The sequence below is a fragment of the Talpa europaea genome, assembly GCF_964194135.1.
Source record: "Talpa europaea genome assembly, chromosome: 16".
Lineage (NCBI taxonomy): Eukaryota > Metazoa > Chordata > Mammalia > Eulipotyphla > Talpidae > Talpa > Talpa europaea.
In genome coordinates this window covers 44,081,212-44,104,101 of record NC_140084.1, presented here as the reverse complement: position 1 = coordinate 44,104,101, position 22,890 = coordinate 44,081,212, and the positions used below count along the sequence as shown (strand labels likewise).

Here is a 22,890-nt window from a genome sequence, read left to right as displayed (position 1 = left end):
AAAATCGACCAAACAAACAAAAGAGGCCAGTGTGGTGTAAACTCGAGGCGCCAGTTGGGAGCGGGGGTGAGGCGGCCATCTGAGGGGGTGACAAGAACTTGCCATTTTGCTCAGGCAAGGGGAGGGGTGGAGAAGTGGTTGGAGGGAGGTAGGGGCTCCAAGTCAAAAAAAAAAAAAATAGGCTGAACTCTGGGTTAGGACTTGATCGTGGGGAGACAGAGGTCATGGGCCTAGGGTTCCTTGATGGTATCTTCTTGCTGGCCAAGTAGCACAGGGGGGGTTTGTGGGTCACCAGAACAGCTCAGCCGGGAGCCAAGACAGGAGCTGACTGTCATCTTATGTGGGTGATGGAGTGGGGATTGGGGCGGGCTAATTAGTTTCCATCTCATGTCCCTTCTGAGAACCCCAGTGTCTCAAAGACCTTCGGGGGGTAGGGGGGAGGGGCAGTCAGTCATGGCCAGGATTGGCACAATGGTGCCTAGCAACTGGGCTAAACAGAAGTGGGGAGACAGACATCCTGGGGCAGCCCCACTGCCTGTAAGTGATGGAGGGAGGTGGCAGGGAGAGGGGAGGCCAGATGGGCCTGGGTTCATCTACAGGTGGAGCTTGGGGAAGAAAGAATGAGAGGTGGTGAGGGGGGCTACTGAGGGCAGGGTCTCTATCGGCATCCCTGGAGTCAGTCGTCTCCTTTGAGAAAGCTGCATGTCCGAGGGGGATGTGGGTGACCATAAGCTCTCTGGTGTATCTGTGATGGGGAGGAATTGTGGCAAGAGAAACAGGGCAGGATGCCAAAGACAGCAGCCCAAGACCAAACCAAGGGCTATAGTGATACCTCTACAATAGGGGGCTACAGCCAATCAAAGGGTGTGCCCAATAGGGGACAGGGTTCTCACCGCGTGCACAATTGCAAGATACTTCAGGCTCCAGGAACAACAATGGGGTTTGTTTTACAAACAGGGGAAACAGAGTTTACTGTAGCCACAAGTGGCTCACTATCTCACCACAGCATAGTATCAGTCAGAAGCACAGATGTAAGCAGAGTGCCGGTCACCTGCCAACAGAACTGGCCAGCATTGGCCAGCACTGGCCAGATGGTCACTAGTGGTCACCCTGAGGTGGTGTCAGAAACACCAAGTGTTAACAGCTCTTGGTGAGTTGTTGGCTTACACCAACAAACAGCAGTTTGAAACACCAGGCCAAGGGCCTCTGGTGCTCCTTTCAGACAATGCCAGAGACAGGACCAGAGGCCTCGTCTCTGACAAAGGTCTTCAGCTTCTCTTCCTTCCTTGGAGGTCAGCTGCTGGATGCTTCTTTCAAGGTCGGCTGCTGGTGCTTCTACGGAGGCTAGAACAGTGCCCTTTGGCTCCCTCTGGCCTTGTCTTATATGCTCTTTCAGAATCCCACCTACAAGTCTGATTGGACCATTTTTCAATCCAATGGTTGAATGGACCATTGGGGTAGGGGAAGGTTGGACAGAGCAAGAGTTGACCCAAGGGCTTCTGGGCCTGGACCTGCCAGGGAGGGTCAGATTTAGGTGCAAAGAAAGGCAAATTTTTAGGGCTTCACTAGGTGACTTCCAGGGTTCGAGGTTTGTGGTAAATTGGGGACTGCAGGGCAAGGTCTAGATATGGTTCCAGCCAGAGTCTCAAGTGACCTATGACCCTCGGAAATAAGTTTCAAACCAAGAGGGTCCACTTTTACCTGGAGGATTAAAGGGGTATGCATTCTCTTTACTAAAGATCTCTGTGCTTTGCAAAAGGATTCCTCTGTTGCCAGAAGGCCTTCACGTCAGCTCCGCCTGGATGACTAGATACAGACTTTCTGCATCCAGGGGATCATGGTAGAGAAATTTCAGATCCCCCAACCCCTAGCCATGCACAGCATTGGACAGTAGTGATGGTCACTACTGGTCATTAGGAATTCCCTAGGTGACTTCCTGGTTCCTTCCAAATCCATTTGCAAAAGCAGCCCACCCTGTGTCTGTAGACCCTCCACATCATCGTAAACACAGGACTTGCTGGCCAGTGTGGGCTGGGATGGACAGAGTAGGCATGCATAGCATGAGCTCTCATTGCACTGGGCCTAAGGTTGAAATAGGATTGGTTGTATTTGTCTCCTCCCCCACTTTACCACCCTCAGCTGGCTGGTCACCATGTCCTGTTCCTTCTGCCTCCATCTCTCTCCTCCCTCCCAGTCCTATTCCAGCACAGGCTCCACCCAGTTCCTTCCCCAGCCCCTTGCCTGTCTCCCAGGTGCCTCTCCTTCCCCTTAAGGCAAAGGAGGGCTCTTAAGTCCACAGCAGACCTCTCTCCACCCTGCTCCATGAACCCTCCCCGGGCTCTCCACAGCTAAAGATCAAGCCCAGCCTCCTGTGCCAAGCCCTTACCCAGCTGGCCTTTGCCTGCCCCTCATCAAGAATAAAGCCCAGCCTTCCTAAAGAGCAGAGCTGGGAGGGCTATAAGGAGTTGGCTCTCCATTTCACAGGTGAGAAAACTCCCCAATCTCACCCTGCCCCATCGTTCACAGAAGGGGAAAGACACCACAGAGGGCACTTGCCTAGCATCAGCCCACAGGACCCTGGCACACTGGGACTGGGCACAGTCATGCCATCTAAGACAATGCTTGCACAAAGGCGCCAGAGCCATCAGTGCTGGGAACTGCAGCACCCCACGAGATCTTGGCACACAGTGGGTGCTCACTTGTGCACAGATTGGGGAGTTTACGTGGTGAAAGGATCAGAGGGAGCAGGTCCGTGCCCTGCACCGTGCTCTGGTGCAGCTTGTCAGACACTGAGCAAGTGACTTTTCCCTTCCTAAGCCTCAGTTTTCTCTTCCGTGAGACAGGGACTTACTGAGATTATGTGCCTGTGTCTGGCTCAGAGTAAGCCATGAACATGAACTGTTAGCAGATCCCAGGTCTCCATCACTGCCCCTAATTACTGGTCACATGCCTGGTACAGGATTTGAAGATCTTGATCCCAACTCTGATACCCCCTGCAACTCGCTAGAGGCCCGGGGCAAGGGGCTGACCCTCTCGGTGCCAAATGTAGCCAAAGGGTAATCCTTTTCCAGGCTGTTAAGAGAATTTTATAAGATTCTCCGAGAGTTGGGCAGCAGTGAATACATGTTAACTAAAAGCAAGCAATGAGCACTGGCCTTGTTATAGCCTCAGAATTAATCTGGGTGACCCTGAAATACCTGGGCATGCTGAGGGCGGCAGAGAAAGAAGGGGTGACTCACAAGTGAACATACATCTTTACTTGTCCTGTCGAAGGTCATCAAGTCCTGAAGACGGAGAACTGGGAGTCAGGCAGCCCATGGCCAGCAGCACCTTCCAGTCCTACCTCAGCCAGATATGGGAGGTGTCGCAGGACACCAGGGCTCTGAAGGAAGCCTTTGAGGAGGGGGACCTGCCCGCAGTGGCCGCCAAGTTGCAGGCCACACTCCATTCGCTGGAAAATGTCAGGCTGGACATTGGTATTACGGGGGGGATGGGCTCAGGCAAGTCAACCTTTGTCAACGTCATACGGGGACTGGGAGATGAGGACCCCAGGTCGGCCTGCACGGGTGTGGTGGAAATGACGATGAACCCCACGCCGTACCCGCATCCCAAATACCCCAACGTCATTGTTTGGGACCTGCCGTCCATAGGCACAGCTTCCCTCCAGGTTGACAGTTTCCTCCAGCGGGTGCTGCTGGACCGCTATGACATCATCATCTTCATCACGTCAGATCGCTTCACTGCCAACCAAGCTCAGCTGGCCCTTGGCATCCTTCAACAGGGCCAGCGTGTCTACTTCATCCGCTCCAAGGTGGACGTGGACGTCGCTGCCTCACGCAGACGCCGCCCCAGCACCTTCTGTGAGAAGAAGGTGCTCAGTCAGATCCGCGACGACTGCAGGCGGCGGCTACAGGGTGAGATGCAGGCTCCCGGGGGCCAGGGCCGGGGGATTCTGGGGGCTGGCCTGCTCCTTCTCTTGCATCTTCCAGCAAAGCCCCAGAGTGGGAAGGCCCAGGGTCACAGTGTGTGACTGAAGTCAGTCCCACAGTGAAATAGGTGGGACTTGGGTCATTCCAGGCTGCCATTTCTGAGTTAGCACTTCTCCATCACAGGAGATGGAGCCAAATCACCCACATGTCTTGGGTACTGGTTAGAGTAATGCCATCCATTACAGGTGGCCAATGCCCTGGCACCTGCTGCTGATGGCACCAAACATTTACGAGGGTTTGTCATAAATCAGACACCATTTTCACAAACTCAGTCCCTCACAACATCCATAGGAGGAAAGGCAAAATGGAAGCCCAGAGAGGTTTGGGAACTTGCCTGAGGCCACACAGCTGGTAGGCGGCAAGGCTGGGTACTAGGCTCAAGCCGCCAGGGTCAACAACTGAAGCCAGAGCTGAGAAGGCTCATGGTGAGTTTGTGCGTCAGGGCAGCTGTCAGGACACCAGAGCCTGCTCCGGTGTGAGGGTCCATTCACTGGTGCTCTTGTCTCCTGCAGGGGAGGGCCTCAAGGACCCCAGGGTCTTCTTGATCTCCATGTTTGAGCTGGGCAAGTATGATTTCCACCAGCTGCAGGAGACCATGGTGAAGGAACTAGACAGCCGCAAGCGGCATGTACTCCTGATGGCCCTGCCCAACATCTCCGAGGCCATTCTAGAGAAGAAGGCGGCTTCTCTGCGGCATCACATCTGGCTGGTGGCTATGGTGGCTTGTGGCATCAACCCGAGTCCCGTGCCAGGTGTAGAGGATGTGGTGTGCAACCTGACCACGCTCACCCGTTCCTTGCAAGGCTACGACTATAGCTTTGGCCTGGACAAGGACTCCCTTGTCAAGCTGGCTGAACAGATGGGCCAGCCCCTGTGCAACATCCTGGGGGTGATACAGGGCCCCAGGGCCCAGGTCACAGAGGCACTGGTGCTGGACCTGCTGGGCGAGGCCTCAAAGAATGCCTCAGCTTTCACCCAGGGGCTCCTCCAGGTACCCATTCTGGACTCCCTCGCCACCTGTGGCATCTCCTTCGCCACCATCTACCAGATGCTCCGCAGGGCCCTGGATGTGGCAGTCAGGGATGCCCAGAGAGTGCTCCATAAGGCCTCTCTCCACACCCCCGACCAAAAGCTCCCAGATCATTCCCATCAATAACCCCAGCCCAAGCCCAGGCCAACTGGAGGTGGCAGCAAGGGGCTAGGAGGAGACTCCATCTGCTCCCAGGATGGGTGGTGATGGGGGATGGAAGAAAAAACCTCAACCTCTGACTCTGCTGGACTGTGCCTGTGCCGTCTTATGCTTTTGTACGCTGGGCCTTATGCCCTCTCAGGCTATTGCCTTCACCATCCTATTCCACTGAGTCCCCACAACAACTAGCGTCCCCCAGGGAAGCAAGGGGCAGAAATGTGACACTGGACAGGTAGGGACAAGCTGTCTAGCTGGAGGGCAGCAAGGGGGGTGTCCGAGTAGGCTGGGACAGTGAGGCTAAGTATTCAGAAGCACCACCCAAAGAGGACTGCCCCAGACCTGAAGGGCCTTGAGGACCCTTAGGGGTAATGCCTGCCCCAGGGGTCATCACCAGTCTGCCCTGGCTCTGGGAACACCCAGACCTTAGCTCCCTTCTTAGGGATCTGTACAGATTCCCTGCTTACAGCCAGACCTCCGAGCTTTCTCTTCGCTGCCTCCCACCGTCTGCAGTTGTGCATTTTTTTCTGAAAGACCGTGGGACCCCCAGGACTCAAGCACCAAGACTATGTGGGTACACCTGAGAGTAGGGGAAGATGAGGAAGACCAAATGGTTAGGGGAGCTGGGCGGCAGTGGAGAGTGCTTGGACAGGCAGCTGGAGTTCCTGTAAGTGGGGTGGCATGATTTGAGGGTCAGGACTAATTTGTGGAAGGGGATGGTCACACTGCTTTGAATACCTACTTCAGGAAACACTAAGATTAGGTACTGCATTTAACTCTGCAGGTAAGGATGACACTGTTTAATATTATTTAAGATTTCTGGATACAAATCTAAAGTAGGGACCGTTTTTAAGCCAGAGTAGATAGGGTGACAAGGAAGGAAGCCACAGTATTTAACCAACAGTAGGCATCATGTGTAAGGGAAATAAGGTCTAAAGAGTTAACAAGGGGCACATTCTGTTCTTTAACCGAGTATTAAAACAAGCATTGTATTTAACAGGCATTTCACCGGAGGCCGGCACTAGCTGAGAGAGGAGAGGGATGAGGGTTGGAAGTCAGACTTTAGCCACAGGAGGGCACTGATTTTCTTCCCCATACAGACATGGGAGCTGGATGTCACCCCAGGACACAGAACACCCCTTTCTAAAGACCTTTCCTTAGCAGAGACTGGCCAGCTGCTCCCCACAACTCTATGACCTACAGTGGATGTGTCCCTGAGGGAAGTTCACCCCAGTTCCCAGGGCAGCCAAGGAACTCTGCCCCCAAGGGCTGGGACCCAAATTTTCCCTGCATCCCAAGACAGCATGCTGGGGAGGGGAAGAAGAGTTACCACCAGAACAGGCTTGTGTGACTTTTTATTGAAACACCAGATGCACCCCAATAAAGAGCTCCCCAGATGCTGCCTCAAGAAAGGGCTGAGTGTCAGGGAAGCAGGGCGTGTTGTCCTGCCCTGCAGAGGGAGGCGAAGATGGAGCCTGGGCTTCCAGTGTTCTCAGACTCCTGCCTGCTCGCGTGGGGCCGGCCCCTTGCCTGGAGGTGACATCTCAGAGCTGTCCCCCATCCTTGCACACCACTCCATGGAGGGCCTGGTCCTGAACACCTAGGACTGGTCCGTGTCTCAGGGCGTGAAAGTCGAGGTCCCTCATCTGTCAGGCCTGCTGCCACTTCCCTCCTCCTCGCATGGGGTAGAGGGGGATGTGTGTGCTCCCGGCCATGCACAGGGGACCCAGAAGGGGTCCCAATGACATTCTCTCCGTGGCCTCAGGCCAGCAGGCGACTGTACTCTGCCAAGGCAGAGGACTTTTTCACCCCGTCCCAGATCCGGGCGGCATAGTGGAACCTGTGGGAGGAGGTCAGCGATCAGGGCTGCCCTGTCTGTGGCCCCTGCCTGGCACCGGCCTTGGTAGGTGAGAAGACCGAGTCTGCTGGGCTGGGATACAGAGAAGAGGCCAAAGCTGAAGGGGAGGTGGCCCCGATCTCTTCTCTCACCCCATGTAAGCCAAGATGAAGGTGCCTGGGTTTGGACGAAGACCGCAGCCCCCACCTCTGGTCCAAACTTCCTCCTACTCCACTCAGTGTGGGCCTTGGGGACTGGGGTTCTAGCTCCAGCTCCCTCCAGTCTCGTGAGGGTCAGAAATGTCCACCAGTTGCAGAACCCTTCCCTCCCGACCCACCCGACCCACTGGGCCTTGGCTCAGACCACAGCAGGAGCAGAGCTCCAGCCCACCTGGCCTGCACCTGCCTGAGGCGCTTCCTGTGGCTGCATGCACTCCCGCCCTTCTGGTCACAAGACTGCGAAGGGACCCAGGGAGCCATGCTATTTCTCTGCCCAACTTCTGTTTCTCTTGGAAATGAGATGAGGCCGACCCAGTTAGATCTGTGGTGGACGTGACGTGGGTTCTGGGCATGGAAAGCCACATGAAGCTGGGGCCAGGGAGGGGGACCAGGGCCGTGAAAGCAGGGGAGACATCAGCTGGCAGAGGAGCAGCAGAGGAAAGCGTAAGGCCAAGCCACCTGGTGAGAGCTGGAGGCCACAGCTCCTCCGGTCACTGACTTTCTGCTCCCAAATCCTGGGAAGGGCTCCAGGCCTTGGAATAAACTGCACGCAGGTGCTGAGAATAAATCTTCCCTAAGCTTAACAGGTTCATGGGCCTATTCACCGTCAAATGACAACCAACCACATGGGTGTGACCTTGCTACGTGATGCCCCCTCTCTCAGCCTACACTAGTAAAGGACAACAAGGCTGATACCCCACTGTCTAACTAGAAGGAATGACAATCACAAGAAGTCGCCTGTTGCCTGGCATAAAGAGGAACATCTTGGGGCCACCCCTGGTGGCACAAGGGGTTAAGACACAACCTATGAAGTTGTCTTCAGCTTTGACAGCACAAGTTCGATCCCCAGCCAGCCAGGGAGCTACCCACATGGCACGGCAGACCTCTCCTGTCTCGCCCGCTGCTCCCCTCAGCAGTGTTTCAATCAGTCTGCCTGTTCTGCTCCCCACTCTGTCTCTGGTGAATCCTCTCAACCCCCGTACCTCTGGCTTGTACCCCAGCTCTTATATGCATAAATAAATCTTAAAAAAAAAAAAGGCACATCTTGCTTGGGAAGGGGGAACTGAGATCTGAACAGAGCTCCAAGACCACCTGACTGTCTGTGCCGGGTGGGGCACCTCGCACTGACCCACTCTGCCAAGAGCTCTCACCAGTTCTTTTCGGTGAGGATAGTGTGCGACAGCTGTGGCCGGGCCATGGACATCACTTGACTCCGGAGCTTGCTCACCAAGGACTGGAAACTGGGGTGGCCACGGTACCCAGGGAGCAGGGAGAAGAGTGGGCTGGAACCTGGTCCTGGAAGGTGAGGTGGGGAGAGTAAGTGTGCCCTGCCATGAGAGGGTCTTCTCCCAGTCAACCAGCATTCTGAGCTTCAAGAAGCACCTGAATTCAGCCCTGTTCAAGTTCTTCTGTGACTCTGAAATAGGCTCCCAAGAAAGAGTCTGAGTAACTTAGGGACTCGGGCCGCGAGTGGGGAAGGGGCTTGTTTTCCCCCAGAGCAGGGCAGATTGTGTCTCCCTCAGATCAAGAACACCCTGTCTCCTTATGTACCATCCCCCTTGAGGGGGAACCAGACCTGTTCTGGGTGGGTTCTCACTCTCGGCCTCACTGTCCATGAAGGGCATCAGGAACAAGTTGACCTCAGAGTCCAGGAAGTCGGCCGGAAGGCCAGGAAAGATGTTGCACTGTAACATGGACAGCGTACCTGGAGGAGAGAGCCTTTCAGCCTGTAGGCACTGTGTTGAGACGCAGGGAAGGCACAAGACAGACAGTCAGGCCGGGGTCAGGACACTAGTCTGGGTCAAGCCCACAGGACTGGATCAGGAGTTAGGAGGCTGCTGGCTGCTTTGGGCATGGTTCAGGGACCCTCACCTTTGTAACGCAAGTGGGAATGAGCCATGAGCTGGTCGATCATCAGGTGCATTTGCCGCAGCTTTCGAGGACAGAAGTCCTCACGGCGAGCTTTGTTCTGTAGGAAAACTGAAGGCGGGAGGGAAGACAGGGCCCTGTGATGTAGCCAGGCTCACCACGTGTTTGCCCCTCTTCACCTAAAGATCTGCTCTAACCCCTGAATTCAGATCATTTGTAAGTATTTAAGGAACACAGAATTCACTTTAGCACCAGGCCAAGGGTGATGCTGAGGACCCAGAGGTTAGTTTGATCTGGTGTCTGCCCTCAAGAAGCCACCAGTCTGATGGCAAAGACAGAAAAAGGTGATGGCCATACAATCAGGAGCATCACAGAAAGACAGGCAGTTGCTTGGTGAGGCAGAGGGAGCTGGGAAGACCCTGCATGAGGCATCCTAAATGAGGGAGACCTTCGCAGAACAGCAGTGTGTCAGCAGAGCAGAGCAAGGGCAGAGCGGGCAGAGGAACAGCACGTGCCAAGGCGGACTGAGGGAGAACAGGGGGCAGGGCCTGTCCCCAGTTCCATGCTAGAAGACACCAGGGGCCCAGGAACAAGCAGACTTGGGCCCCACTCCCAAGAGGTTCTCATGCTGAGCAAGGAGTCAGAGCCAGACTCCCGTCACACCCTCGGTGTCAATGGGGGGCCGGGGCTTGAGCCCTCAGAGGAAGAAGCATAGCATCTATAGACCTTCCTCTTCGCAACGGCCCAACTCCCACCTCCCCAAGTGCTTGCTCCTGCTTTCCCTCCCCTCCTCCGCCCCCTGCCCATCATCCAGCTCTCAGAAAGACTCTCACCCAGGTGGGGATAGTACTCAGTGCCTTCATCGGAGCCTGACGAGCTGCTGGACTCATGACTGGGCGACGGGGTGGAGGGCTTCACCATCTCTGCCGTCTGGAGGAACCTTTTGGGGTGAAAGGTAGGTGCTCTGCACTGGTACCCCATATCCCACCGTCTCGGAGAGGGGGCTCCCTTGGTGGATCTGATGCAAGTTCTAGCCACACTCAAAAAATGCCATGTACACACCAGTTTTGTCACACAATTTTAGGGAATTCAGAGATGCCAATCCATGGACCCACGTCCATGATGGTATTAAAAAATGTATTTTTAGAGCAGTTTTAAGTTCACAGCAAAATTAAGCAGAAAATACAAAGCTGTCCCATACAACTGTGCACCCCCACACGATGGCTCGCCCACTGTCAACATCCCCTGTGAGAGAGGTCCAAATGAGGACACCACGGCACATGTTTCTCAAAGCTGTACTAGGGCCCAAGACTGTGCTCGTGTGCTATGGGTCTGGCCAGACGCATGACAGGCATCCACCATACTGTTGTAGAAAACCTCCGTGCTCTGCAACTCACCTCCCTCTCCCTCCAAACTCCTGACAACCCGTGATCATTTAACTGTCGCCACAGTTTTGCCTCTTCCAGAATGGCCTATAGTTGGAATCATACACTGTGGAGCCTTTTCAGATTAGCTTCTTTCACTTAGTGATACGCATTTTGCATGCTATGCATATATCTCCTCATGGCATGATGACCTATTTCTTTTTAGCACTGAATAGTAGTCGCCTAATGGGACGCACCATAGTTTATTTCTCTCCTGAAGGACATCTTGAAGCTTCCAAGTTTTGACTATTATGAATAGAGTTGGTATAAACAACTGATGTGCATTTTTTAAGTAGAAATAAACTGTCATAGTATGCTATTTTTAAGTAATTTTTCCAAATTTGTAATCATAAACAAAACCTGCGGCCTGAGTAAGGAATAATGGGACCCGATAAATACACTTTCTTCTCATGGAGACACACACACACAAATACGCACATTTCAAGGTGGCCTCCTGCTCTGAGAAGCCCATGTACAGACTTTGGCTCATGAACAAGGCTCTGCCCTGTGCCAGCCCTGACCCATGAGTCCCCCCGAGAATGTGAACTCCACATGGGCATTAACAGAGTTTTTGAGGGATAGTGACTGGGATCAGACTGTGTGCGACCTTATAAATCACACTCGGGAGGACTATGGAATTTGCTGAGCAGTGTGTGAATTTGGGGTATGGGTAGGGGTTGTATATGCGCCAACTTCCATTTTAAAGGGTCCCTGTGGCTGCGGGGTGGAACTTGTGAGGCCTGGGCAATGTGGCTATCTCTGCACCCCATCTCTTACCTGGCTCCCCTCCCACCCACTCCTCACCTGTACAGACTGAGGTCCGTGAACCAGTCTTGGACGACGATCACCACGTGACAGACGGTGAAGAGGAAGGCGGCAATCTGGAGTGACTGAGAGTGGGCAGGAAGGGACAATGGAGTTGAAGGTCCACTCTGTCCAGCCCTGATCCCAGAACCCAGCTGAGGGGGCAGTGGGGCAGGCCTCAGAGCTTTAAGCACCTACAAGTGCTCAGACGGTGCTGGTGCTTCCTGGTCAGCCAGCCCAGTTCGGGCAAGGCAGGAACATGCACCCCAATTTACCCAAGTGGAGACTATGGCTGAAGGGGTTGGGGGAATGACTTAGCTGAGGCAGCGGCAAGGGCCAAGCCAGATCTGTCTCTCAATGCTGTCTTCTTCCCAGGCTCTTGGGCCACCCAGGGCTCATAGAGAACAGAACTAGGTAACCTGCATCCAGCTCCCCGGCACAGATCTTGTCGGGGAGGGTAAGACTGTACCGCTGGGCGGATGCAGCCCCTCACCTGCATTTCAACATAGGTATGGGGCAGGCTGTACTCTGGAGGCAGCTTGCGGTCGTTGTTGATGAGGTGATCCAAGATGGAGGGGCTCAGGATGGGCTGGAGGAAGAGAGAAGGGGTCAGGGAAGGGGCTGGGGTCAGGATCCTGGGACCTGCGTACCAGCCCTGCAAAGGCCTCTGGGACTGAGACACACCCTGGCTGCCAGTTGCCAGCTATTCATGTCCCACACACTGAAGGCAAACATTTTGTCCCTCAGGACAAAATGAGGTCAGAGGGCCTCCCCGGTTGAGCACAGCGCTGTGAGGCTGTCCGCAGACTCTACAGCGCAGGTTCGATTCCCGGCCGGCCAGGGAGAATCCCACATGGCGCGGCAGACCTCTCCTGCCATGCCCGCTGCTCCCCTCAGCAATGTGTTTCAGTCGTCTGCCTGTTCTGCTCCCTGCTCTGTCTCTGGTGAATCCTCTCACCCTCCCGCACCTCTGGCCTGTACCCCAGCTCTTGTATAAAAATAAATAAATCTTTAAAAAAAAACAAAACAAGGGCCTCCCCGGTGGCGCAGCGGTTGAGCGCTGGGTTGCGAAGCTGCCCGTGGCCTCTGCGGCGCCAGTTCGATCCCCGGCTGCTTCCCGGCCACCGGAGGAGGGTCCCACATGGTGCGCAGACCTCTCCTGCCACCCGCTGCTCCCCTCAGCAGTGTACTTCGGTCCTTCTGCCTGCTCTGCTCCCGGCTCTGGCTCTGGTGAATTCTCTCACCCTCCCGCGCTTCTGGCTGTACCCAGTGCATGTATAAACAAAACAAACAAACAAACCAGCAAACAAATAAATAAAGCATGCCTCTATAAAAAAAAAAAAAAAAAATGAGGTCAGAGACACACAAGCAGGTAGTTTCTATTTAGTACATTGCTAGTCAGCAAGAAGAAGGTGAAAGAAAAGTATCGAAGCAGATACCCCTTCCCAGCCCTTTCACAAACCAGCACTGCTCTCAAGTGTCTCATGCCTGGGAGATGAACTCATCCCGAGCTAGCAATTTTAACACCGACTTGAATGAGTCATTTCCTTAAAGGTCTATTTGTTGTTAGTTGTTTTAAAACTTTGCTAAGATAATTACTTAGGTGAAAAAGCAATTTCTAGTGTGAAATTAATATGGTTTTGAAAATTGCATCAGTGGGTGTAGAAGAATCAGTGGTGACTCAGCAAACTTTTCTTAAAGGAACATTTCTTTTAAAAGCCGCAAGTGCTAAACTGGCTTGGTCGTCTATTGCCTCTGACAGCTCTGGGCACAGGCTTCTTTAAGAAAAAAGGTTTACCCAACTGCTTGCTTTCTAAAACTCCCAAAATCCAGCAGTATCCCAGCCTGTCTTGTATGAATTTCTACGCTGCCCCACATGGGCCTCTGACCAGCTGGCAGCCAGGGCATGTCTCAGTCCCAGAGGCCTTTGCAGGGCTGGCACACAGGTCTCAGGCCACACTGGGAGGCTGTCCACTTCCGTGACACCCACATCCACAGTGACCAGAACTTTGTTGTGTAAATATTCAGTGCGCACCAACTGCCAGCCAGCTCCGACCAACACAGCCAAGGCCCCCACTGAAACATGCCAGGGAGATGGGGAATGGAGCAGCACACCAGAACCGTACTGTGAGACCAAAGGGAGGGCACATGGGCACTGGTAGGTGGTCAGAGGCATGCCTAAGAGGAGGCAACACACCAGTGGAACCTTCAGGGAGACGGCATTAGCAGGGCAAAAGGGGAGTGTTCGGCTAGTACCAACACTAACAGAGTTCCAGTCAGGCGCTGTTGTTAGCAGTGTCTCTTACTAACTCACTGAAACCTCACAAAAATTCTTCAAGGAAGGCAGTGTTATTTTCCTCACTTAAGAAACCCGAGGAAGGGCCTCTCTGGTGGCGTAAGGGCTTAAAAGCACAGCAGTGTGAAGTTATCCGCAGCCTCTGCAACACCAGTTCAATCCCCAACCGGCCAGGGAGCTGACCCACATGGCGCAGCAGACCTCTCCTCCCTCACCCGCTGCTCCCCTCAGCAGTGTATGTGTTTCAGTCAGTCTGCCTGTTCTGTTCCTCATTCTGTCTCTGGTGAATCCTCTCACCCCCCCCACACCTCTAGCCTGTACCCCAGTTCTCATATGCATAAATACATAAATCTTTAAAAAAAAAAGAAAGAAAGAAAAAGAAACCTAAGCAACAGAAACATTAAGTAGCCTGGCTAAAGAGGGGACCACGACCCAGGCCCCATTGTGTGCACAGGGGCTGGTGATCGCACCGGGGGCAGGAGGCTAGACAGACTGAAGGAGGCAGCTACATGAGTACCACGTTGCACACAGGGACGTTGCCTGAGAACAAGGAGAAGCTGAGGAAAGCTGCCGTCACACATGTGACCAGTCAGTTCTAGTGACTTGAGTGCTATCCACGCACCATGACCTGTGCACACCATGAGGTCTGAGTAGCATCACTGAATCCCGGTGACCATCCAATGAGGCCAAGGAGAATGATCATTCCCATTTACAGACCATGAAACAGGTTTTGGGAGGAACTGTAGAGCTGACCGAAAGTTACCAGCTGGAAAGAATTAAAGGCAGGCTCTGGACCCAGACTGACTCTGGGGCCCACACTCGTAATGGCTATGCTAGAGGGTTGTTCAGGTTGCTGTGTGCACTATGGATGGGGGTGAGGGCAAAACATGATAAGAGACTAATTCAAGAAAAGACACAACTTGGGCCCCCCCAGTGGCACAGCAGTTGAGCGCTGGGTTGTGAAGCTGCCCGCAGCCTCTGCAGGTTTGATCCCCAGCCGCCGGGCGAGGGTCCCACATGGCGCGCAGACCTCTCCTGCCACCCGCTGCTCCCCTCAGGAGTGTACTTCGTCACTCTGCCTGTTCTACTCTCCGCTCTGGCTCTGGTGAATTCTCTCACCCTCCCGCGCCTCTAACTGTACCCAGTGCATGTATAAATAAATAAATAAATCTTTAAAAAAAAAAAAAAAGAAAGAAAGAAAAGACACCATTTGCCAAGGGCACCGAGCATGTCCATGGCTCGGCTGGAACCACGTGGACTACAAGCAGGGCCCTGGCTTAAAAGTAAGTGGGGATGGGGCTGAATGTGGCATGGAGCAGGGTGGGGCGTGTGGAGGCTGGCACCTGCGTGTCCAGGAAAACAATCCGCTCTTGGGTAATAAAGAAGTCGATGCCACTGGTCTGGTTGCCCCCTCGTTCCTTCATTTCAGCACTCTGGGCCCGGAAAACATATGCCCTGCAGAGAAGAGCAGGTGGGGTACATCAGAATCTGCTTCTCAGCCTTTGAAATCCCCCAGATTACTATCCCCAAAATAAGCCTGTGAGAGGTAGTTTCCTGTCTGTCCACACAGCCTCCCGCCACGGCCCTCCTGTGTGCATGACTTCATCCTACCCCTTGCGGACTCCTCCACTCAGCTAAACATCTGAACACTTTAGATGTTTAAGAGCAGGCCCTGCCAGAGAGCAGGGATCAAGTCCCAGCTCGGATTCTTCCTTAAGAAGAATCCGAGTGTCAAGCCAGTGTCAAACCTCCTTGGGTTACTGAGATTGACATACATAAAGTCCTTAGAAGAAGGTCCGATACAGAGTGGATGGACCTGTGGGCTATTATCACCAAACATCCTTGCTACATGTCAGGCATCAGCGACACAGCACCGAACACCCTTCCACCCCCACAGTGAGAGGTGGTTTGGTGTCTCGGTTCTTACTTCTTGCGAGGCAGGTCAGCCTCCATTTCCACCTGGGGATCTGGGAGCAAAACTGACAGAGCCTTGCCCTAAACCACTGAGCTCAACATGGTCAATCTGTGGTGGACGAACTGCCTTTACCCCCTATAATCTGTGAAAGCAAGAGAAAGAATTTGTCCCTCAAAGGCTAGCTTCCACCTCCTCGAGACACTCAGTATGCATCCAAAACCAGGCAGGGATCCTTCCACTTCACACATGCTGTACCGAAGACCCAACGCACCAGACACTGGGATGGAGCAGCGAACAAGAGACTGTCTCTGCTTCCACGGGACTTCTGGTCAAGCTTACAGATCAGTGGGAAGTCGTAACCGTGGACATTAGGAAGCAGAGGTGTACAGCTCTGTCAGAGGAGCCAGAAGGGGCTACCCCGAGAAGTATGTGTCCAGGCAGAGGGTGAGAGAAAGAGGGAGCTAATTAAGCAACTTTAATTCACTTAAATGGAGATGTGGGAAGAGTGAGGGACAGAGGATTGAAGCAAAGACCATTCCAGGCAGAAGCAGGTGACTTGTATGAGGCCTGCTCGTGGCAGGGGGAGGGGTATCCTGGAGAAATCCTGAAGAGTTAGGGTGAGGAGTGACAGGACTTGGGTTTGACGTTCCCCCTGGCCACTGTGCACTGAGGACTGCAGGGTTGAAACAGCACAGTGACGCACAGACCCGGTGCCCCTGCGCCTGCCTTTGGAACTGTGACCTGGCCACCTATCACTTGGCTCCAGCTCTGTGGCTCCACGCCACTGTGCACAGACACCAGGGAAGCTCCCCCTCAGAGGTCTGTGCTCACCACTCCGAGTGGAGTGCTCCTTGACTGGAGTGCTCCTCCTTCGAGTTTGCTTCTCTCAAATGTCCCCCTAAGTGTAGCTTTTCCAGACCATCTCATCTAAATCTGTGCCTAGCCCCATCACCACCTCCCTTTAATTCCTTTCTGTTTTTATCATCTTCTAACATGTCAAATAATAGATTTTGCTTACCATCTCACCTATGAAAATGTAAACCCTACCATGACTAAGATTCATGCTAGTTCTGTTTACTGTAGCATCCCCAGCACCCAGAACAGCGCCCGGCACACAGTAAGCCCTCAAAGATGCTTGTGTTGAACTAAAGCAAGACCAGTGAGGAGGCTCTTGCTTCCTGCAGGGCAGATGTTAGTGGCTTGGAACAGGGAGGTGGGGTGGAGGAGAAAAGCCTATGATTTATTAGAGGTAATCAGGAGGTAAACTTAGGAGACATAACAACAAAAGCTGGTGGGCCAAGTCCATCATACCTAGACTGATGTGGCTCAAAAACATAAGCTATAACAGGATTCTTGTTAGTTCAGGAAGCCGAACTGAGAGCCAAGGGGAGATTTTGTTAGCTGCGGGAGGAAGCTGACAGGGAAAAAATGCTATCCGAGAGCTGGCCCAAGCAGAGCCAAACCGAGCCAGATGAGGGAGTAGGGTAGGGAGGGGAGGGGCTGACTGGGAGGCAGAGGAACACATCCTGGTGCTCTCCCTCCTCCAGTAGGCCTCACAGCCTGGTTCTAGCCAATGCCCGTTCACTCTCACAACAGTGCCTCTCTACCTGCTCCGGGTCACCATCAGCCCCTCCGAGACCTGGTGGAAATGACAGTCCCCTTCCCTAGGAAAAAAGTCTTACTGCAGATGTGTGTACAATTTCATGTATACTGTTAGGGGGTTCATGGATGTCCATTTGTGAAGTCCAGGGTTAACAGTACTTGCTTTATAAATAATGAATCCCTTTTTGAGACTCCCCAAGTGACTACTACCCCTCCCATGGGGCATCATGGTTCTTCAATTAAGACTATCTGACCCACATTCCCTCATCCCTGTCTTTCCTACTTTTCTGCTTTGCCCTCAGGTTTGGGGCCTGGTTCTTAAGCTCTCCTTCCCTCTGTGACTTTATCCTTTATCTTCCCAAATACACCCCAACCATACTCAAGAATAGAGGACTGAGGGTGGACGAGAACCCACCTCCCACATGGAGGAGGAACCTCTTTCCTGTTTCCCAGGTCTCTCAGTCAGCATCCTCAGAGCATTTGCTCTGTGCCACGCTCCTGCCTACTTCTGCCCACCTGAACCCACCCTACAAATGAGGAAGAGAGATGCAGGAAAATAAAGTGACCTGACCAAGGTCAGCTAGCTGGTGAGCAGCAGGGCTGAGACTGAGATGGGGTTAATCCAAAGGCCTAGTATCATCCCAGTTTCTGGCTGGGCGCTGTACCATTTCCTGGGGCGAGGTGGGAAGGGAGGGAGAGAGCAACAGGGCTGGTGACCATGGAGCAACACAAAGATCTCATGCACCCCCTACTCATCTTCATCAGATGAAGACACTAAGGCCAATGGAGGGAAGCAACTTCCTAAAGTCCTTTGGTAACACCACTTGAAAGACCCAGGCCCACCCTTCCCCTGTCCCACACAGATGCTCACCTCCCTCCTGACCTCCTACAACCCCCGCCCCGAACCCCCCTCACCTCTGGTCCTCCTCAGGAGTGTTGGCTGACAACAGTGACATGACCATGGACTTGCCTGTCCCCTGGAGACCCAGGACACCAACCACCAACACATCAGTCTGATCCAAGAGGTACTGTGGGAAGATACAGGAATGAGACCCTCATAAACCTGTGAGTTGACAGGGCAGGAATGAGAAGGGAACCCCAGACTTTTGTGACTTACCCAGCTGCTCTGTCATGCTGACAAGGTCTGAAAGGAAAAACTTCTATGGCCTGAATTCCCTCAATTGGGCAAAGGACTCTGCATGTGTGGTGACAGTGGTGAGGTAGGTGGGATGTTCTGGGCACACAGACAGCATTTGTGGGAGCTTCAAAGCAGAAAGGTGCCCAGCATGATGAAGAATCTAACAGGAAGCTAGTGCACCTGGACTACTGTGAGACAAATGAAGCTTGATCTTGGGGAAGAAATGTGGAGAGGGGCATGGGAAAGACATGTCAAATGCCCTGTGCTAACTGAAGGCCACTGGAGTGGACTCCTGGGAGGCTTTCTGCCTCAGGCAGGCTGGAAAGCATGAGAAAGGGAGCTGTGTTTGGGAAAGGGAGAGGGGTGTTTTCAGGCTCTTGTCTGTGGGATTTAAAGGAGTGCAGGAGGGCCTCCCCGGTGGCGCAGCGGTTGAGCGCTGGGTTGCAAAGCTGCCCGCAGCCTCTGCAGCGCCGGTTCGATCCCCGGCTGCTCCCCGGCCACCAGAGGAGGGTCCCACATGGCGCAGACTTCTCCTGCCACCCGCTGCTCCCCTCAGCAGTATAATTCGGTCCTTCTGCCTGCTCTGCTCCCTGCACTACTGGCTCTGGTGAATTCTCTCACCCTCCCGCGCTTCTGACTGTACCCAGTGCATGTATAAACAAGCAAAACAAACAAACAAATAAATAAATAAATAAACATGCCTCTACTAAAAAATAAATAAATAAATAAATAAAATTTAGTACATTGACTGTACTAGCCTCATGTGGCTAAGATAAGGGGCAAAGTGTCCAATAGCCTTCTGCAGGGACAGAGGACACCATACCAGATAGCGTAAATATGGGCTGTTTTCATCACTGTACTTCTACTTGAAAGTGACTCTTATTTTTTCATTCCAGAGCGCCCCAGTTGATATCACTCTGAGAATGGACAGAGAGGCAGCAGGTGCCAGCTAATTAATAGGCCTCACACACTGTCCCTTAAGTCCAAACTGTTGAGGAAGGAGTTGGGACACACTCAGGAAGATATGAGCAGGGCCATGTGGAAGATAAAGCAACAGAAGAGGGAAAATGAAGACCAGGTGGCAGGAGTGGGAATGACAGGGGCAGTTAGGATGGAGGGTGACTTCCAGGGAGTGACATTCAAACCAGTAAACACTGGTACAGCAGCGTTTCTACCAGGTGAGAGAGGCTGTGGGATGGTACAGGAGACCCTGGGGAGAACCTCTCCGCCAATGTGTCAAAGTATTTCAGTATTCTCGCAAGTGGCAGAGCACCTGAAATTCAACTCTGGCTAGGTGAGTACTTTCTGACCCTTCCCTCTCATTGCTGCAACAGCCTGAAAGCTGTCTAGTTTGGTATTGCCTACCAAGATGGAGGCGGGGGGGGGGGGGCAGGGAGGAGAAGAGGGAGTGAGACCTAGGGAAGTTCAAGCAGGGAGAGAACCCCCCCCAACCCCCATACCTCAATGGCACTGTCACACCAGTTCATCTGGTCATCCACCAACTTGATGCTGTGCTTCATGCGTTCTGGGGGCAGCAGTTTGGCTTGGCCCACGACAGCTGGAGATGGGAGAGCAGGTGACAGAGCATGTGGTGAGGGTCTGCGTGTGAGGGGGTGCCGGCTCCCACCCAGCCCCTGCCTAGCCCCCACTCACGGTCCATGGCTGCTGGGGCGGCCGTGCCCATGCCCCGGTTCTGGATCTGGTACACAGGCTGTGTAGGTCTCTGCCCCTCCTTCTCTCCCTTGGGTGGTGCGGGCGCTGCAGGGGGTGGTGGGGCAGTGCCCTCGGGGGTTGGGGCATTTGTTGCGGCGGCAGGCCCCTTCCCCTCCTCCCGAGGTTTCATGAGGACGATGGGCTTCTCTAGAGGGGCTGGGGCAGGCGGGGCAGCTGGGGCTGCTGGAGGCGGCGGCTGCTTTGACTATGGGAGAAGGTTCCAGTCAAAGAGAGAGATCCTTGCCCTAACGGTTCCTGACCTCCCCTTCCCCTTCTGAAGAAGATTCTTCCCAGCTCACCCGCTCTGCTGGAGGTTTTGAGAGGATGATGGGGGTTTTCTGCATGACCGACGAGCTCGTCTCTTCGCTGCCATCCTGTGGTGAGGGAGGGCAGTTACTCAGGAATGGCTCCCCTGGTCCCTCCAGAGCAGGCACACACCAGCGACTAGTCTATTTTTTTTTTTAATATATATTTTATAGCCATCTTCCTTTTTGTACAGTGCATGCTTTCTCCCCTCAGGTGTAGTCCCTATAAAATTCCCACCACCAATTCACCAGCAACTGTTCTAAATGCCTTCCCGTGAAGGCATTAACTCCCTCAATTCTTACAACAACCGTGTGAGACAGAGACTAGGCATCATCTCCATTTTACAGAAGACATGGAGGCCTAGTGCTTTGCTGGGGGTCACACAACCAATAAACAAAGAAGCCAAGCTCGGCACACAAGCAGCCTGGCTCCAGAACCACGCTGTCCACCGCTCCGTTCAGCTGCCTCTGCCAAACAACAGGCCCAGGTGGAGGAGCCGGAGCTCTGGGTTCAAACATGACCCTGCCTCCTGCGGGTTTCATGAACTTAGACAAGAAACCGCCCTCACTCAGGCCTGTCTCCTCATCTGGCAAATGGGGACGGGAATTCCTTCCTCCCAGGATGACAGTGATGTGGAGGAGACAGAACCCAAAAACTGTCCATGTGGCACATGCCGCACAGCAGAGGCCTGCTCTCTGAAGCCAGTGCTGCCCCATGCTCTCTCCTCAGTGCTGCTAGTGCCGCTCCAGGGGACAGACCCCCATACCACGCCTCTTTGTCCCTCTGATTCCTCCCCATCTGCTTATGAAAGGGGAGGCACCCCAGTTTGAGTCCTGTTCCTTCTCTGGCTGAGTAACCTGGAGAGTGCTGACCCCTCACAGGGTCTGTTTTTTCACCCACAGATGGAGGGTACTTATCTAAATGCTGCTCACTTCACTTCCTGAGGGGAAGAACAAACAAAAAGATGACATGTAAGTGCTTTGGAAAGGAAGACAGTGGCGAGAAGTGTGGGAGAGGCTGTGAGCTTCCAGGGGGCCAGGGAGGGAGGCAGAGGAGACGCCCACGAGGAGAGACGATGGGCAGGAGGTATTCGGGGGCAGAGGTACCTGAGTGGCATGGGTGGGGTGTGAGCGGAAGGGAGATGTCCAGGATGAAACCCTCGGGGATGTCACTGATGTGGGGAGGAGGGAAAATGGCAGCAAGATGCTGCTGAGGTCAGCAGGGAACACCGAGGATGTGAGGAGCCCATGGGCGAGTTAGGAGGCTGCCAGGGCTCAAGCAGCAAAGACAAAGACGAGATCTAGGAGCTGCCTGTTCCAGCTGGAAGCCTTCCCCACAAGGATGCGTGCGAAAGGAAGAGAGACAGTGTGTTCTCACTTAATTTGTGACCTCAGCGGATGAAACAAATAAGCACCCTGCTCACTGTGAATAAATTATTCGTCATAATGACGCAGTGTCATAGCTCAGAAACTGGTCCAAACCACTGCCTATTTCCATCCCACCAAATAGCCTCAGAGGTGTACCAGGCCCTGGAGAAAGAACCCAGGCACAGGTTGTGGCAGTGAGTCACCTAAGTCCAGGAGAGGAGCAAGGCAGGAGGGGAGCCCTCAAGGAGGCTCCTGACCCCTCATCCAAGACACTCCCTACAGCAGAAGGGTGCTGCACTTGACTGAGCTGGCTATGGGTTCAAGTCCTGGCCCTCGAACATACTGACTGTGACTTCAGGTAAGTCCCTTCACCGCTGAGGCTCATTCTTCTCACCAGGGAAAACTGGATCTATCACAGGTTCTCCTTCATGGGGTAGCTATAACGGTTCAAGAAGACCCAAAGCCAGCACACGGCAGGCTACTCAGGTGCTATTGTTTTGCACAGCTCTTTAAAGCACTAACTCATGACACCTCTCTGTTCAAATTCTCCAGAGCCAATTTCATTCAAGAAAACCCAAAGTTCTTTGCATGGCCTACCAGGTCTACACAGTCTGGCCCCATCATCTAATCTCATCTTCTATCGCTTTCCCTCCTCCTTCAGCCACTGCAGTCACACTGTCTTCTGGCTACTCCTTGAACACACCAGACACAGGCTTGAGGGCCTTTGCTTTTGCTGTTCTGTCTAGAATGATCTTCACTCCTTCAGGTCTCTGCTCAAAAGTCAGATCTTCAGAGAGGCCTTCTCTGCTCGCTTCATCTAAAACAGTCCCCTTTATCACTCTTACTTCATGTGGGCAGATGGTTTTGTTCATAGTTAGAGCCCCAGCAACTACATCAATGTCTGGCACATGGAGCCAGTGGCTGCATTAGTGCTGCCCTTGCACTTGGACACTCACCCGTCTCTCTCTTTCCCATGGTACAATGTAGTCCCTCTCCCGACTGCCAGGCCCAGAGAGATTCTGGGGGCCACCGGGACCCGGTTCCTTCCACCGTCGCCGCCTCTCTATGCCATAGAGCCCAGGCTGACTGTGCCCAGACTCAGACATGGTGGCCTAAAGAGAGAAAGAGGTTCATTTCAGGGCGAAGCGTTTCTCCCCATTCTACTTGGCACACGGACTAAAAGAAGGCATTTCCTTCAATATAATATCCATTCTTTATGTCTTTGG

At 53.5% G+C, this 22,890-nt stretch overlaps 2 protein-coding genes across 3 annotated transcripts; one reads left to right on the top strand and one right to left on the bottom strand.

Annotated features, from left to right (window-relative positions):
• Positions 1-3,316: 3,316 nt before the first annotated feature.
• On the top strand, positions 3,317-5,145 carry LOC311186048 (interferon-inducible GTPase 5-like; the record flags this gene model as incomplete). The annotated part of the gene is made up of 2 exons (XM_084256935.1): positions 3,317-3,914; positions 4,502-5,145. The coding sequence occupies 2 exons, from the start codon at positions 3,317-3,319 to the stop codon at positions 5,143-5,145; spliced, it is 1,242 nt and encodes a 413-aa protein (XP_084113061.1).
• Positions 5,146-6,785: 1,640 nt separating this feature from the next.
• Positions 6,786-22,770, bottom strand: SMG9 (SMG9 nonsense mediated mRNA decay factor; the record flags this gene model as incomplete). 2 transcript variants are annotated; one of them, XM_084257993.1, is made up of 13 exons in its annotated part: positions 6,786-7,015; positions 8,382-8,526; positions 8,807-8,935; positions 9,103-9,210; positions 9,933-10,039; positions 11,328-11,413; positions 11,821-11,916; positions 14,967-15,078; positions 18,056-18,168; positions 19,739-19,836; positions 19,932-20,196; positions 20,291-20,365; positions 22,621-22,770. In XM_084257993.1, the coding sequence occupies 13 exons, from the start codon at positions 22,768-22,770 to the stop codon at positions 6,937-6,939; spliced, it is 1,563 nt and encodes a 520-aa protein (XP_084114119.1). In that variant the 3' UTR covers positions 6,786-6,936. The 2 variants fall into 2 exon arrangements, with proteins under 2 accessions (XP_084114119.1, XP_084114120.1); XM_084257994.1 differs by having other exon boundaries at positions 19,932-20,187.
• Between the last annotated feature and the right edge of the window lie 120 nt (positions 22,771-22,890).